The 17,466-nt window shown below is 38.9% G+C and overlaps 1 protein-coding gene across 4 annotated transcripts in view; it reads right to left on the reverse strand.

Annotated features, from left to right (window-relative positions):
• Window positions 1-385: 385 nt before the first annotated feature.
• Window positions 386-17,466, reverse strand: part of LOC134748617 (transcription factor kayak) — a 54,066-nt gene continuing 36,985 nt past the window's right edge. For 2 of the 4 annotated variants that reach the window (XM_063683412.1, XM_063683413.1), the window contains exons 2-5: window positions 7,077-7,251; window positions 5,921-6,473; window positions 4,998-5,115; window positions 386-2,905 (exon numbers count right to left, since the gene is read on the reverse strand). In XM_063683412.1, coding sequence (XP_063539482.1) covers window positions 2,639-2,905; window positions 4,998-5,115; window positions 5,921-6,473; window positions 7,077-7,251 — 1,113 coding nt within the window. In that variant the 3' untranslated portion in view covers window positions 386-2,638. Of the gene's footprint in view, window positions 2,906-4,997; window positions 5,116-5,920; window positions 6,474-7,076; window positions 7,252-9,091; window positions 9,358-17,466 lie in introns of those variants that run through there. The other 2 variants (XM_063683416.1, XM_063683415.1) reach the window with 2 other exon arrangements.

Raw genomic sequence — 17,466 nt, forward strand, 5'->3', positions numbered from 1 at the left:
AGGTAGGACCGTGGGCTTACCTTAGGAGGATAATTATGTGTAGTTGCCTAACTTACGTAACGGATTTTAGTATTCTTTGTATAAAAAGTGCGTCCACTGATCCGTTGCGTGCGATCCGTCCGATGCGTGCGATGCGGCCCTGTGTGGACGTCTACCTTTAAGCGCTAATCGCATGCGTCAACAGAATGTAGGTTGTAGGAATGACAATACGCTTACCGCGTAAAACAAACTTGAAGTTAGATAATCTGATTTAAAATGGGTGTGCGGCAAACACGTCGCGTTTAACGCTGCTGCCTTTATCGCATTAAACAACCGCGCACTTTAATAACTTAACTTAAGGAGGTAAGTAGGGTAATAGAAATATATTCAAAAAATAAAAGCCCAATTTCAGGTGTATGTAAACAAATTTATATTTTCTGATTTACATATATATTTCACTACATCTGGCTAGATTTTTCAAATAATTTTATCAAATATATTGCTTTGCTAATTTTCTTGAAAAAATACAAAAGTATTCTACAATTGCGTTTAGAAAATAGTTCTAGAAAAAATTACATCTCTCTTACACAACTACATGTCCATATTATGCGTACTATATGTCGAATGCTATTTATATAAATAGAAATGTCGGCAGATATTCGCTAGCGCTAGTTTCGGGTATACAGACGATCATAAATATTTATACACCTTTATTACATAGACGTAAGTTTCAAAATTGTATAAATATTTAGTGTCGTGTCGAAGTAAACTAAATAAATACTTGGCGCGACTCCGTCTCCTAATACTTTTACGTAAACAGCGTCTAACCTAACTTACGATAACAATAAAATCAATATTTGGCTTAGATTGTAATTAAAACTACGATAAAGCACGTAAAAGTAATAATTTGGTCTAAGTTATGCATATTATAATAATTGTTAAGTGCCTTTAATCTAATTATTGCCTTAAACTATCATATTTTATTCCAGTGGTCTTTATCGGTACGATATATCGACCCATGCCCAATTGAACTTCCAAAAATTGTGTGTTCTCAAAAGACAACCTCAAAAAGTGGTACATTTTGTTTGAAACTTCACATTTCTAACTCTATTTTCACAATAAGTAGAGACTCGACGCAACAAATCGTTACAAACACATTTTTATTTCCACAACAACAATTTTATGTATAACCCGACATGAAGGACACAACCAGCGAGTCCAGAAACTAACGACCCTCATTACAGCCCAATTTCGACGAAAGTCGCCACGTACGATAATTTTTGCTTACATACACTGGAAATTGGACTGTGATGGGGTTTACAAGAGAATAATGATGGCATGAGTCAAATACATAATAAAAACACAGGCGTTATTGCAAACTCATTAGCATACAAGTAATTATGTGATGTAGCAACACCTACATACTAAAGAAAATTCGTTCGTAATCAATAAAGATTTTACTGCAGAATAAGGCCGAATATGTGAGTTTGCGATGAGGCCTGTGTCACAAGTCCCCGGGACAACCTATCACTGGACATATCACAAATGCCTTAAAATACTCTACACTACCAGAACCTAAACAATGGAACGGTAAACGTTACACCAATATTGAGCTAACTTACATACAATATATTAATCTTTAAGTAGTATTGCTGTTAGTTTATGGTTAACTAAATATTTCGTAGTATGAGAGTAGAGCGATGGCACGAGGTTTTATTATGACAAGATGCTTCGAGGATTAAAATTACAAGTTTGTGCCGAAATAACCAACGTGTAAAAGAGATCTTTTACTTTAACTTACAATACAATCGCACCATCTAGCCTCGCTAGATTTAAGCACAACTCGATATCCCTGAAATGCTTCAAATAAAACTGTGTTTTATTTTAAATCACAATTCCTATATTCTGCGGAAATACAAGTTTATTTATAAAAATATTTTTATTTAGAATAACTCGTGAATTGACTCGAGAAGGCCGGGGCCGTACGCTAGGGAACTACGATATAAATACAAAGCACACAGTGAGCAAGTAGATAGGTGCTCCTTGTGGAGCGATCGCCGGCTGCGACAGCCAAATATTTGCACTTTTTGATGTGTAAAAAAGTTAATAAACCTACATGACTAGGCCATAGATATAAGATTACATTGGGCCAATTTTTGTAACAATTCTGTTTACTTCTTTTAAACACCATAAAGTACTTATAATAAATAGGACGTTACAAGTGAAAAAATAGATTTATGAGTAGAATGATAGAAGAATTACATAGAATAAATAAGTATTCCGGTCGAAACTCTAACGCGGACTTGGTTCGCGGCGTCTCACGCCGACCACCGCTCAAGGCGCAGTCCAATGCGATATCCAAGTAATGTCGACCCTTTCTGCTTCCAATCGCAGTACCGTCCGTACCTCGATTCTGTGTATGCTCTTTGATGTACTTGAAATCCATTCAAATTCTAAAAACACGCGGGATAAGTGATCGCCGTTTTAAAGTATTTACTTACTAGATCGATCGCTTTTAAAGTAAACACATAAGATGTCATTTCAAAATCATTTAACCAAGCATTTAAAGTTTTGATCAACTTCAAGCCCTAACCCAGAGCATCACACATCACACGAGTACGTTCCGGTAATCCAGCTCGAAGCAGAACAGCTCCATTTCTCAGAGACTGACAAGGCTTCCATGGTCAGGGGACGACACATCCGGGGCGACTCGTTGTTGTTGTGCGCAGGGGTGGGGGTGGGGGTGGGTGTGGGGGTGCTGGTGGGGGAGGGGGAGGGGGTGCAGCATGGGGTGCGGGTGCACGGGGGTGAGGCCGGTGCCGCCCTCCATGAGGCTGTCGAAGTTGAAGGGGATGCCGTTGCTGGGGGTGCTGATCTCGATGCCGGCGATCTTGTTGCTGTTCGCGATCGCTTTATTGTTGTGGATCTGCAAAGATGGAAATACACTATTAGTAAAATATATACAACTTATTCATAAAACTTTACGGGCCTGATTTAGTTCAATTATGTTTAGAGATGCAACGGATAGTTGTTGGGCCGGATACCGGATGTTCGGCCTGACCATAGGCCGACTATTCGGCATCCGGTCGCCGAATATTCGGTATTCGGCCGCCGAATATTCTGTATCCGGCTGCCGAATATTCTGTATCCGGCTGCCGAATATTCTGTATCCGGCTGCCGAATATTCGGCCGGTGGAACTATATCCTACATTTCGGTTTTTCAGGTGCACATTTTGCAGTTTTTAACCTGTTTCGTAGTGAACGTTCACGCGGTCTCATTTCTAGGTTCCAAATGAGTGCGCGTGCAACTTGAGTCGAATGTTTAAATAATTTTAAAATAAAAAACCGACCAAGTGTGAGTCGGACTCACGCACGAAGGGTTCCGTACCATTTCGCAAAAAAACGGCGAAAAAATCACGTTTGTTGAGTTGTATGAGAGCCCCACATAAATATTTATTTTATTCTGTTTTTAGTATTTGCTGTTATAGCGGCAACAGAAATACATCATCTGTGAAAATTTCAACTGTCTAGCTGTCACGGTTCATGAGATACAGCCTGGTAACAGACAGACAGACGGACAGTGGAGTCTTAGTAATAGGGTCCCGTTTTTACCCTTTGAGTAGTGAACCCTAATAAACGAGTAGGTACCTAAGATTATGTCCGTGACTGTTTCTTAAATCCAATTTGTTTACTCCGAAATCAAGTTAAGTTACTATCCGGTATCCGGCCAGATATTAAAATAAGGGCCGGATAGGCCGGATACCAAATAGTAACCGAATATCCGGTGCATCTCTAGTTGATATTGGGGTGTAGCCGCGCATCAGTTGACGTCTTTGGCGGTCTTGACTTGCTTTTCAACTGACCTTAACATTCAAAAGCATATTTTTTTGTGTTAATCAAGTATTAGAACATCAATCAAGAAATTTAATTATAAATTAATGTCAAAAACAATTGTTCCTACATGAATATGGTAAATGTGCAGTGTGTGGTATTGCAAGATGATAAATGTGATTTTTGTAAGTGTTAACTGTAAAATTTTGAATACTTTCTAAAATTAAAAGCCTTTACAATGTGTAGTGTTAGACCCAGTTACTAGCGACAATTAAAAACACACAAATTCCATAAACGTGGCTCAAGCGTAGGTATATAATTATTAATTAATAATTTATTCTTACTTTAAACAGCAGACAGCATTTTGTATAAAATACTCATATCACAAGATACAAGTTCCGTTAATGATTTGATAACAGATAAGCACATATTTCGTTATGCATGAATTGTTTGCGATAATATGTGCTTTATTTTGTATAAACAAAAGCCAGCAATTGAAATTATACTTCCACTAGCATTACTTACAAAACAACAACAATATACCCTCATAATACAGGGATTACTAGACTCGTATTAGTTAGCCTCGCCTTACGACTCGGCCGTCAAGAGGGGTTCTGACATCCACCCTTGCGTCGGATACTTTTAAGAGTCAGGTTCTCCGTTACACGAAATGTTAAAACACTTAATAGAGGCGGACCACGCTAATTCTGCATAGCATTTGCAACCACAAAGCGTGAAAATCAATGTCATAGCTTAGACAGATTCTATAAACTATTACCAATTACTGTTATCTAGGTAATAAAACACTGAAAAGAGTTTTTCAAGGTTAAAACGATTCATAACGTCGTTCTAATGGAGAAACGGAAAACTGAGCTCCTAATAAGTGTCCAGCGATAGGATAAATGTAATAACTAATAACCCCTACACTCGTCAAGTAATCCATCAAGGAAATTTAGTCAAATTTAGTCTTGTCCTGATACAGAGAAATATCTAGTCAGAATAAAACTAAATAAAGTCCTATCTTCAACATCGAAAATCGCAATCTGCTTCTCTATCGCTTGGACATACGAGCGGTAGAGAAAGAACGATTATAAATTTTCGGTAGGACCTAAGGTTTTTTCAAGCTGTCACACAAAGCGGTACACTCGAGCCACGTGAGATGGCGCTAGTAGCGTGGGTGTATTGACCTGCGCGGGAGTGAGAAAGAGCGGCACCTGCAGGAAGTTGGGGCGCGAGGGCCGCACGGGGACCGGCGGCGTGTCCAGGGCGAGCCCCATGGCCGGGCTGGCCGCCGACAACATTATCCTGGAACAAATGAAGAAAGGGTTAAAGGTTGTTTGCAATGGTGACACTAGAGGGCGCTACCGTTATGTGACAAACAAAATGTGTCAATAGAGTCGGACCACGCTAAGTTTTCATGCCAAGTGCTACGTCAAGTATGGAGCTGATAGGGATATATATGTACTTCTGTATTCTTACTGCCAAGTTTGTATGGTAGTGTTAGCGTGGTCAAGTCCTCATGCTATTAATTTAGTATTATGTTGTACAGTGAGCAGTCATCTGCAATAACATCTAACAGAAGAATGTAGTATAATTTAAGCCTTTGACCGCCAAAGACGTCCACAGATGCATGGTTACAGTGTAATATAGACCTTCATGCATTCCAATAAGGTTCACGATGATGTGTTATCTATAATAGCAAGGGCCTGACACTCTTTGATAGAGAAAGATAGTCTTATTGCGATTCTTATAAGAGAGAAGAGAAAATAGTGCCATGCATTGTCCTTATCACCGACCGGGTGGCATCATAGGTAAAGCTAAAATGTACATAAGGAGAGAACCGATCTGATATTATTTCACATTTTGGAAAAAAAAAGGAGTAAGATATATTACATTCACTTGCAATTATAAAAATTAAGAATGGTAAATAGTTTAAATTGAATGTTTTTATAATAATTTCGGTAGACTATTGTCTCATTTCAACTGCTACAATAAATTATCTATCGAACGTCGGAGACGTCAAGAAATCGACCTAGAGTGATAACCAAGATAACAATGTTTGACACAACTTGATCGATGGAGTTTCCAAGCATCACGGCAGCGTTCTCACCTTTTGTCCGGTGTCGGCGAGGTGAACATGACGTCATTGTCCAGCGCCAGCGTGGGGTCATGCGCCGGATCCACCACCTCCTCCTTCACCCTCACCCCCTCTTCTATATACGGGTACTCCTCGAAGGGTTTCACGTCGGGGGGGCTAGGCGCGCGTCTCGCTAATTTACACGTCCTGAGATGCGTTTGAAGGATGGTCTGTAACTGGTCCTTGTCAGCGTTTAGCTTTCGGATTTCCTCTTGGAGCGCATGTTTTTTCTCTTCAAGCTGGTCAGTTTCATCTTGGAGCTCATTAGTGTGATCGAGCCTGCGTTTTCTGCAGCGAGCGGCGGCCATTTTGTTGCGTTCGCGTCGGACCTTTCTCCTTTCCTCCTCTTCTGGGGAGATGTCCAGGGGGGCCTTGGTGGGGCGGCGGCCGCCCATGTTCCGGCGCTTGGGCGCGGGCCCGGGCCCGGGGCTGCAGCTGCTGTCGCCGCTGGCGGACAGTGGGCCCGGCGACACATGCAGCGCCGTCGTCGGGCCCAACTCGCAGTAGCCCCCCGGATTCAGGATGCCTGGAATGGAGGGAGGACTTTATTAGATATGCGAAGAGAAGACGTTTTGTGATGCCGTTTATTAATTTCTTTGAATCTGGTTTATGTGCTTGTGGGTTGCGCTAATTTGAACCTATTCCTTAACATGAGAAATAAAAGTGACGCAGCGATGCAACTCAATAACAAACCACCAAATTAGTCAATGGAATGTGTAATGTGTAATGGAATGGAGTTGTTATCACGGGGTTTCCACGCTACTCGCTCATAGGCTACCCTTGCTAGCTTGCTTGCCTAGCTTATCGTGTATTTTTGACGATCAGCGGGCTCAGCACGCTCGCATTTTTATCGCTTGTCACCATGCCTGTCACGTTCTAACAAGTATGTAAGTGCGAAAGTGACGGGCATAGTGACAGACGATAAAAATGGAACCATGCTGCGCCCGCTGAATGTATCTCTGCCACAATGCTGTAAGCCTTTTGCCTTTTGTACTGTAAGGTTTTTTCTACTGTGCAATAAACATTAAATAAATAAATAAATGCTCTTAATCCTATAAAGGACCTAAGTTTATCGGTATCTTTGTGATCAGGTACCAGGGAGCCATAAGAAGTAAGAAGTAAAGCCTACCGTAATTGTTGGCGTGCGTGACTGACGGCGGCACGAACCCGGCGTGGTTGGCCTGCTCGCTGTGGCAGTTGCTCAGCTCGATGTAGGTCTGCTCGAAGTTGCGCAGCTGCGTGGGCGTGATGGTCGCCGTTGTGCGGGTTGGCACCCCCGATTGGAGGCCCTCGAGGTTAGCCAACTGGAAAGAAAGAAGAATATAGATTAGAACAGTTTTTGTGACATACCTACTACGGCTACTACTGGCAAGTAACTAGGAAAAGAAATCATCTTAAATCTTATGATGTGTTTTATTTTTTACAAGAATCACTACTTCAATTTAATTCGGATTATCTAGTGCTTTTGTAGTCTACCGCGAATCACGCGAGCATGACAGCCCGATACTACTATAGATACTGCAGCTTGTCGATCCAGCAAAGCAATATAGTGCAGTGACAGTCCGCATCACCTGGGATCATCCATTAATTACACCATACGTTTAAGGGGAGGGAGGGAGTCTAGAAAATGTGACATGTTGTGACAAGGGGGAGGGCGGAGTCACAAACGTTGTGATGTCACTTTAACTTCATTATTAACCGATTTTTCTCGAATAACGAATTTTTGGAACTATAATCGTTTTTATTCGTTTAAGTTTCTTTTCTAGTCGATTTTGTGTTATAAAATTACTAATATTTATATTGTCAAATCCCCTTTTCCTGTCACGTAGGCTTTGCTTACCGACTGCAAGTTGAAATAGGCAAAACTAATACGTTTATGACACGTTACCTGCACCTGAAAAAACCTGCGTTGCGGTTTTTGAATCATTCATTTTTACGTTTTTAATTAAATACATGTGATACATCACAATATAGCAGAGGCTACTACTTATGATTTACTATAGCGACTGTAGCTGTAAAGGATAACAAATATTTTCCTGGTCATCCACAGGAAGTTCATGTTATTTAATACACAATATAGGTACCTAATCCACTTATTTTCACTAGTGAGAATGTTTCAAAAAACAAGGAATGAGGATATCTAATTTTCCTAGGGTTTCATTTCATTAGTATGGTTTTCCGTAACATTAATTAAGGTTAGTGTAAAAACATATATTTATCCTTCCCTAACACTGAAATTACACATAACAAATGCATTTAGTACAACATGGTCGATAAAAGGTAAAGTTAGTACAGATAACCATTAATTTTGAAGTAGGTTTGTTTACTTAGACTGTTAATAGTAATAGTGGCCTATATAGAACGGGTTATTCGGTGCAATTCGAAACTTGTGTCCGCGATAACTGTTTGTGGTGTTGTGAAATTATTATACAATGTTTATTTATTGTTTTATTTGGCCGCAGTTGCTTCCACATTCCGATCTCAACGTGTTATTGTAACAAATAACAATAAACTTAAACAGATTTATATATTTTCATTTTCAACTATATGTTATTGTAGATATTGTATACCTTTATTATTAGCACTTTTAGAACTTCAGTTTTAAAATGTAGAGAGAGATTCTACGATATAAAATCGTTTATACATCGATTTCGCAATATTTTAAAATACACACCTACGTCAAAGAAATGAGACATTTCTCTTGTTTTCCAAAAGGCAAACAATGTAAATAGCTTACCTAAATCTGTGGATGATATATGCTTTTAACTTCGGGGTTAAATATACACATGACCTATGCCTCAAAAACCATTACGGGGGCGGTATAGAAAACATTCCTTCAATAATAACGTGCTAAGTACTTGGTAGCGTTCATTAACTACGCTGAAAACAGACTATAAATCACTCCGCCAGATCTCTAGGTACGATAAACAAAACAATCGTTATACCACTAAACTGTATAAAGAGGCATCTTTTATTACTGGCTGTTAAACGATTCATTGTACAGTTTTTCAGGAGTAAAATAAAATTAGAAGTTATCAGAGTACAGCGATCATGCAGCTGTCATTGAGAACAAGGCACCACTGTTTAAATGTTTAGGCTCCAGGGTTTGGTTTTGAAGACAGCTAGGGTCAGAAGTAGATATACCTGTTGGCACCACAGCTCGGTGGCCAATATGTTGGCAAACTCCAGCGGATCGATGTTCTGCATTTCGAGCACGTTATAATTAGAAGCTGCTGCGCTTGCGTTTAAACTCGCGTTTGAGTCTGTTTCGATATATTCGTTAATCCGTACTCTCTAACTACTGAGCGAGGTTCTATCGTGTAGTATGTCGGAGTGCGGGTCGTTCGTTCGTTGCGCCGCGCGCGCCGGCGGCCGCGGATTCTCGCGCGCTACTGATCGCGACGCCGACCAAGCCCGAAATCTTCGCCCACAACTCAGACGAGCGACGTAGAATCACGTATTTATAGAACACTCCTCTAACTCCGGAAATATTTCGCATCATTTCGCATTGCATGTGGCTGCGGCTAGTTATCTGAGGTAATGAACGCTGGAGTGCTGGGATCAGAAGCTGCGATCGATCGTTTAGCAACTACCTAAACTCCTCAACCTAATTTAAGAGTTATATTTCGTCGGTGCAGCTGATGAATTATGCAGCTCTTTCCATCTGACCCTGTCAAATTAAAGCCTTCTTCCTTGACTCCTCTATAGACTAAACACTATCTTCCTTTATTTGTTTCGTTTCACTTTATCCTTGATCCCATTCCCAAAGTTCGAATTTAGGCCACGTGCTATCAACAAACACACACACTAGCCTACAATTTGTCGTCTTACTATCAGCGATAAAGTAAAGGCTCGGTCTACACTGAATCACGAAGTCGTGAGTGGGCCGGCCGGAGGCTCGGTCGGACCTTGCGACAAGGCCGTCCTAACCAGTGGGCGAAGAAGTTACTTCGCCAATATCGCCCTATATGGACTAACGATTAGACGTGTTAATCGCAGGGAAATTTCTAGAGCTTATTAAGAGACAAGTAAGTTGTAAAGACTCTTAATCATATACATTATTGCAGGCATCGCTTAAGGACGTGGAAGTGTCGAAATAAAAGCGCTCACTAGGATTTCTCAGACTCGCCTCGCAATATAGCGGACAAAGAGACAATATGATTCATGACCTTCCGCTGTCAAACATTGGTGTTGTTAGTCAATGAGAATTCTATAGGTAGTTAGGTTCCTACGTAGTATTTACTTTCTGTGTACTGTTGTCTGAAACTTCTCCAAATTGCTCTACAACAATGACGAGGCACTAGAGTTATGCCGTTCCCGGGAACATTTCCATTTTGTATGGGGAATGTTACCGAGCGAGAAATTTCCCCATACAACATGGGAAATGTTACCAGGAACGGCACAACTCTACGAGGCACGCGACTTTACATGTTTCCATTATTTACTTGTCTCTATCAACCGGTTAACTTGTTAAAACTTGATTAAAGTTTTATGGAGGAGACAAAGCGCTCCGGAAGGCAGCCGGCAGTCAATTATATCAATTGCTCAAATGAAATTCGTCTCAACTGACGACCCACGTGCTTTAATTGGTTACGGTGCATACTTAGCAAATAACTTTATGTACCATTTCGTAATTGTGCAGCATAATAGACCGAATAAATGTTGCGTAAACTGTATTATCCTTAGTGGATCCTCATTATATTTGTATACGAATCGTATTGGTTGTAATCCAGCGGAGCGGAGACATGTGGTATTGGTTGATTCTCGAACGTCTCTTCTCATCTCTGCCTCAGTGGAAAGGCAGCCTCATACAATCGGCATACAAGAAGTTCGGCAGATTTTTTTGAACGCAAAATGTAAAGATATCTCTACAGAGCGGAGGTACGAGTATCTCCTATTTTGTACAACGATTACAAGGTGGCACCGTGGCACATACTTTTGGCGTGTTTTTTTTTCTCGCTACTATATACTCTACCATTTCGTAATTTAATCGCTCACTAGAATAGACCGCCTGGGATCTTGATATTACTGCAATGTTCTGTCACCAGAGTGCAGCAGTAGCCCGTTTAGTAAACCATAGAGTAACTTATACATACTGTGCCTTTAACAGTTTTATGACAAGTTTTCAGAGATAATAAAATATGACACTGATGCACCAAGGCCGTTTGTTTGCAGAGAATCTACCGGGAAACGCGAATGTCGCGAATCCGAAATTTCGCTATCTGCCTCTTTAACGCTCGAATATGCAAGTGACAGAGATGTTAGAAAACATAATTTCGATTTTCTTGTTTTGTGACAGACCCTCAGATTGTGGTAGTGGCGCCCCCTGCGCAGTTTCTGTAAATATACATATAGATAACAAAGTGCAATGCACGTTTAACGTTACGTGGAAACCATAGAGTAACTTATACTAGAGCGGTACTGTCATAGTAAATTTTGTAACCCCAGTAAATTCACTGCCATCTGTCGACACACTTTAAAACTAAAAATGAAGATTTATAAAAATACGATAGAATGTATTTAAATATAGATAAATGATTTTTTTTATTTGCATTAAATATTTTTATAATTTTGACCCATGTTCTTTCACTGATATGCGTTAAAATTGTTAAATAACAAACGAAACCGTCAACGCCATCTATACAACTGTAGGCCAAAACTAGTAGCGCCCTCTGAACGAGAATCAAATTTTCGTCATTTTCGAGGCACGTTTTTTCCTTAGACTGTATCTATCTATTACGGAGTTATATCTATCTTTGGTGGAAACGTAGACAATGTTCTATTTATCGCGCGCTGTGCATTTTTACCAAAGATAGATATAACTCCGTAATAGATGGATACAGTCTAAGGAAAAAACGTGCCTCGAAAATCACGAAAATTTGATTCTCGATCAGATGGCGCCACTAGTTTTGGCCTAGTCTCGTATAGAGGGCGTTGACTGTTTCGTTTGTTATTTATAATTTTAACGCATACCAGTGAAAGAACATGGGTCAAAATCATATAAAAATAATTAATGAAATAAAAAAAATCATTTATCCATATTTAAATACATTTTAACGTATTTTTATAAATCTTCATTTTTAGTTTTAAAGTATGTCGTATAGATGGCAGTGAATTTACAGTGGTTATAAAATTTACTATGACAGTACCGCTCTATCTTATTATATCCTCATTGGTTTTTACTGATCTTTATAAAATCCGGTTCGCCATCATAAAGGCCAAGTAACGTTATATGTATTATGTCATGTAGTATGTACGTACTTTAGCATAATTATGTTGTGATAGCCCCCGCTTTTGATATCATTCCTCTTTGTTAAAAATTTAAATCATTGAACACCGTTGAGTCCATACTTTTCAAATTTTTTCAGACCATCCTTTCTTGTAATTGAAGCCCCTATCTTGTAACAATTTAATAAATATGTACCTAATAGGTTTGTATAATTAAGTCTATATACCTCTACAAGACTTCTTTGCTCAAAAATCTTTTTAATTTAAGATTAATAGTTAAGTTTGTAAAAATGCATGCTTTTTATGAAATAAACAAATTAAATTTTCAAAAATTTTTTTTGGAGCGCTTCAACATGTGAAGAATATGTGTTCTAATTTTAATTTCTTACCTTCAACAGTTTAGGCTGTGCAACTAATGTATAATCTGTGGCTGTGCGTTGTTTGTCAGTATCTATGTAACTGAACATTCTCAATACATCTATGGAATTGGAAAATTTCATTTTATAGAATTTTTAATTTAGCAGCACCTAGGTCGCGCCATGGTTGTGCATACAGGCAATAACATTAACATGTTACAGACAATGACATTATGGTAACGATTCCTCAAGCGGTACACCGTTGTAACTTACAGTCAGCAGCAATAGTTGCTAAGCGGGCGAGGTGTTCAAAATGATCTTGACGCAAGTTTATAGCGCGTCAAGGTAATTTTGAACACCTCGCCGCTTAGCAACTTCTGCTGCTGATTGTACAGTCGCCATCAGATATATCGGAGCGGCCGAGGTGCTCAAAAATATCTGAACACGCACTTAACGCCTTGACACTATAGAGGCGTGTTCAGATATTTGTGAGCGCCTCGGCCGCTCCGATATATCTGATGGCGACTGTACGAGTAACTGAATGCTATCCCCCCGCCGTGAGATCACCTCTATAACTAGAAGTGACGTCACACACAACCACGGTACTCTACACTTGCGAAGGGCAATGCTTTTCGTGTTCCTTTTGCTTGGCGAGTCCGCTCTTATCTTAGCTAACCAGAGAACCAATTCGTTCGACTATTTTCCTCTCTATCGCTCGGATATACAAGAGAAACGAAATATCGATTTTCGAATTTTTCGATGTTCACGGTAGGCCCGTAGTAACCTCGATGTGTGTGACTTGACTTATTACAACAATTACAAATTATAGTGGCAGTGTTAGGTAGGTTACTCTGAGTTCGGTAAGCGTTTTGAATAACATTTCGGTTTCGTGATAACTCCCACGGCTGATATGTTTAGTAACGCGAAGGAAAACTTCAAATGGCTGGCTAAGTAGTTATAATAGTAAGATAAGATTAGCCATAGAGAATACTTAAGAATGAGGGTCATTGGCGTAGGCTAGGCGATTATATTTATATATATTTGTGATTTAAACCATCCAATAACATTCAACGAACAACAAAACAGCGCAAATTTGCGCTTACGTTACGTTACTAAAGCATGCCGTTTTTTTCCTACTAGGCCGGATTTAGTTGAATATGGGTTTAACCATAGTTTCAGTCAACAAGACTGTTGGTATATATACTACTTTTAGAATAAAATAGAATAGAATATTTTTTATTTTGCTTAAAAATGTGGTACTAGAGGTGTTATAAAAAATATATCGTGGTCACACACATTCCACCAGAAACAGGCATGCAAAATTTAAAGTACCTAAATATTAAAAGAAAGCATGCAACGGTACGCATTTAGAGTACTTACAACTAATATTCTAGTGCTCTTAAATCTAGCGTATTACTAAAATGTTAAAATTACAATTATATTACCAATATGTCATAACTACAATACAGATTCAATAACTAATTATATCATAAAATCTCAAGTTTTTGGAGTAAAATTTATTGTTTGTTGGACAAATTAATTGATAGTTAATGTCAGAAAAAACGATGTACGTTGCAGCGAAACGTCTGGACTACTGGTTTCGGCATTAATAAGTTAACATAGTCGTGTTTCGTGTCAGATATCTATGAACGTTTCGCCTCATTTCAGGTTAGTCTACATTTCATTTGTAAAAGGCACATGTTTCGACAAAATCGTCACACTGTTGCCAAAACACAAAATACATTTAGCAATTGTAGTCAGTGAGATAAGGCGCCGTTATCCGCACGTGTGGCCGCCTACGCTCAAACAAAGCCTATGGTTATCTAGCGGCTTGTTACTAATAGAGTTTTGAATGATTCACGGTTAGTTTCACTAGACTTATATTGACCGGGATATAGACCGTGATTACCTTTTGTATTATTTGTGAGCTCCCGATATTTCGACGCAGTTACATGCATCATGTTCACGGGTGACTGAAATTCGAAATATCGGGAGCTCACAAATAATACAAAAGGTAATCACGGTCTATATCCCGGTCAATATAAGTCTTGTTACTAATAGGTACGTAAATACTAGTAAAATTGAAGCCTAGAAATCCATGTATAGATATTTACATTTCAGATCATATTAAAATGCCATATTCTGACAAATAAATAAGTTTCATTTTATGAAATGAAATGAAATTCTTTATTTCGAACTTGACGTCCATTAGGGTTAGGTCATACAATAACTTAATCTAGAGTTAGTATTACAATTAATTAGACAAAACAAACAATTGGACAAAACAAACAGAACAAAACATTACATTTATAACTTTCGCGGCGGAGCAGCAACAGGTGCGTGTAGCTGCATGTAAGTACCACTTGACTAGGGGCGAGTCCCAACGCTACGCCAGCGTACTTAGGATGCTGTTAGGATTTTATGTCGGTCACCATAGAATTAAGGAAACATAGGTGGCCTGGCCGATTTAACTAAGACACTTAGGGAAAGGCACTTAGGTAATTGGGAATGGGGGAAGAAATTTAAAAAATCTACAAGGAGTATTTCACCCTTATTGCTCCTGAAGCTCTGCGTTCGGCCTCGCAGGAAAATGCTCCGGGCTTTCGACCTTACGTGGAATTCGGCTTTAGGTCTTCACAGGGGCTCTAGACTCACGGTATTAAGCGTGAGGTCAAAGAGCCATATAAAACATATTAGGTCTGAGAACATAAGTCTTTGTTATTTACTGTCTCTGGTTGTACGGCTATCGCTGTGTACACGTGGGAAATTTCATGGTAATTCGTATTACATGTGATATGTATAAGTATGTCAAGACTTCATGAAATTGATAAACTATGTTCGGAACGGTGAGTTTTTATGTCACGTTAGGCCTTCGATAATTACACTAACAGTGACATTAAACATAGATTAGGCAAGCCGTAACAAAGAAAAACCAGCATGATTATGCCCGCTTTTTTTTATAGTAGGAAAGCCTGAAAAATCGAGTTCTGTTATGTGGACGTGTTGCATTTCTTTGTAGACAAACAAACAAAATGAACCACGTTTGCGTAAATACGGCTTAGTGAATTACAAGTTTAGTATTGCACTAACATCTACTCCAGTAATGTTAATTTTCATTGGATCCGAATTTAGGCGTAACTTTGCCGAAATCCATGTTAATTAAATTAAAACAGAATTATAGATTGACAAAGCAGTATTATGGTTTTAACCAGTAATCTTAGCAAACCCTTTGTTCAATGGTGATAAGAGACGAAGGGCGTAACTGCTTTAAGCAATGATGATTACTGATATGATAATATATTGTCTGTCAAGGTCAAGCCATTTCCGTTAGTAGAAAAGCAAATTACTTTAAATAATTACTAAATTACCAAACTCGATCGAGGATATAGGTAAAATTCATTTTAAATTTCCATTTTTCCTTAAATTGTGTCATCTATAAAAAATATGACTACTTTTGCACCTATTATTTTCCTGGAAACGAATAGTGGCCGATAGGCGATAACGAATAATAAGTACAAATATTTCTTCGAAACCGGCATATTGCTGGCTTTCGTCCATAACGAAAATCAATAGGTAAATTAAATAATGCTATTTATTGCATCTGATATCGATATTCTCGGTATTAATTAAAATATCGTTATAAACGAATGACTTCATAACTGTCTTAGACATTAACGATTCAAAGTCTAAGAAGCTCTCTAGAAAACGAAATCGTTGACACCTGGGTCTTTAACCTGTCGGTCAAAAAACACATGTCATTGTAGAATTAGTATGTTGGGCAAGCGTTAGGAGCGGCGACTAGAATACAGACTGTTGTCTGTAATAAATGGCGGTGGCGAACTCTCAGAATAGTAAATAAGATAACATTGCACTTTTACTTCTACGAATAAGACCTTACGGTGTATTTTTTTTAAATCTGATTGATCCTATTTATTAAATTTAAAAACAAACCAGAATGGCACATTTGTGTCAACATGAACTGATACATTTGACTGTACGAAAATTGACAGTCTTCCTCACTAAACGATCTTTGGCTACAAGTAAGTTGTTGTTCGAAACAAATTGCGCAGTTTTTGACACGGAACGTGTTGAGAATATGCGCAGGAGTCAGGTGAGACCACCCGAGAGAACAAAACAAACCGTTTACATGGTTCTTATTACGGATGGCCTGTTATTGGACCCAGTAAAAACGCAAGGCTGGTATTATGTAGTTGGTATCTGATGCGCGAGGACAGACAAATTATCGTAATTGTTGTTGACAAAAGTGACAAATGCCTACACCGTAATTGAAGTTTCTTGCCTACTTTAGTGTAAACAAATATACTCACTTTCTGAAATGGAAATAACCGACAGGTCAAAAACACCTATATTAGATGTGGAGACTGTTTGAGTCGGTAATTATTATTACCTGTCAATGTTCTTTAAACATTCCGTTCAGCTAGCTAATAGCATGCAAATTAATTAACATTACAAAAATAACAAAAACAGAAAATGCTGAATGCAGTTAATAAAGACATAGTGTAATAAGCACTTATGTAGTAATGATAATGACCACAATAAAGATGAATGACATTAAAGGTACCTTAATATTATAGCTGTCGCACTCCACAAAGCACAAAGGCGTCAAAACCAATATGTAGACTAAACATCCCTTAGATCTAAAGTAGGTGTGAATATTCCAAGTCGTCAAACATGGGAACGTCGGCGTCTGAGCGTTTAATGGTTACTCGGAACGCAGTAGCGCTAAATTCTTCCCATGCCTGTAACACGTGCGATGGAAAACTGACCTCAATTCGAAAGGAAATAAAGAACACATTCAAGAGTGCTGTGGCGTCATAAAACCTCCCAGGCGATTATATGGTCGAGTAGAAGTGGTAGGTGATGCTCAAATAGGGGGAAGGCGGTGAACGACTCTCATATCTGGTCGGTTGTACT

The sequence above is a fragment of the Cydia strobilella genome, chromosome 16, assembly GCF_947568885.1.
Source record: "Cydia strobilella chromosome 16, ilCydStro3.1, whole genome shotgun sequence".
Lineage (NCBI taxonomy): Eukaryota > Metazoa > Arthropoda > Insecta > Lepidoptera > Tortricidae > Cydia > Cydia strobilella.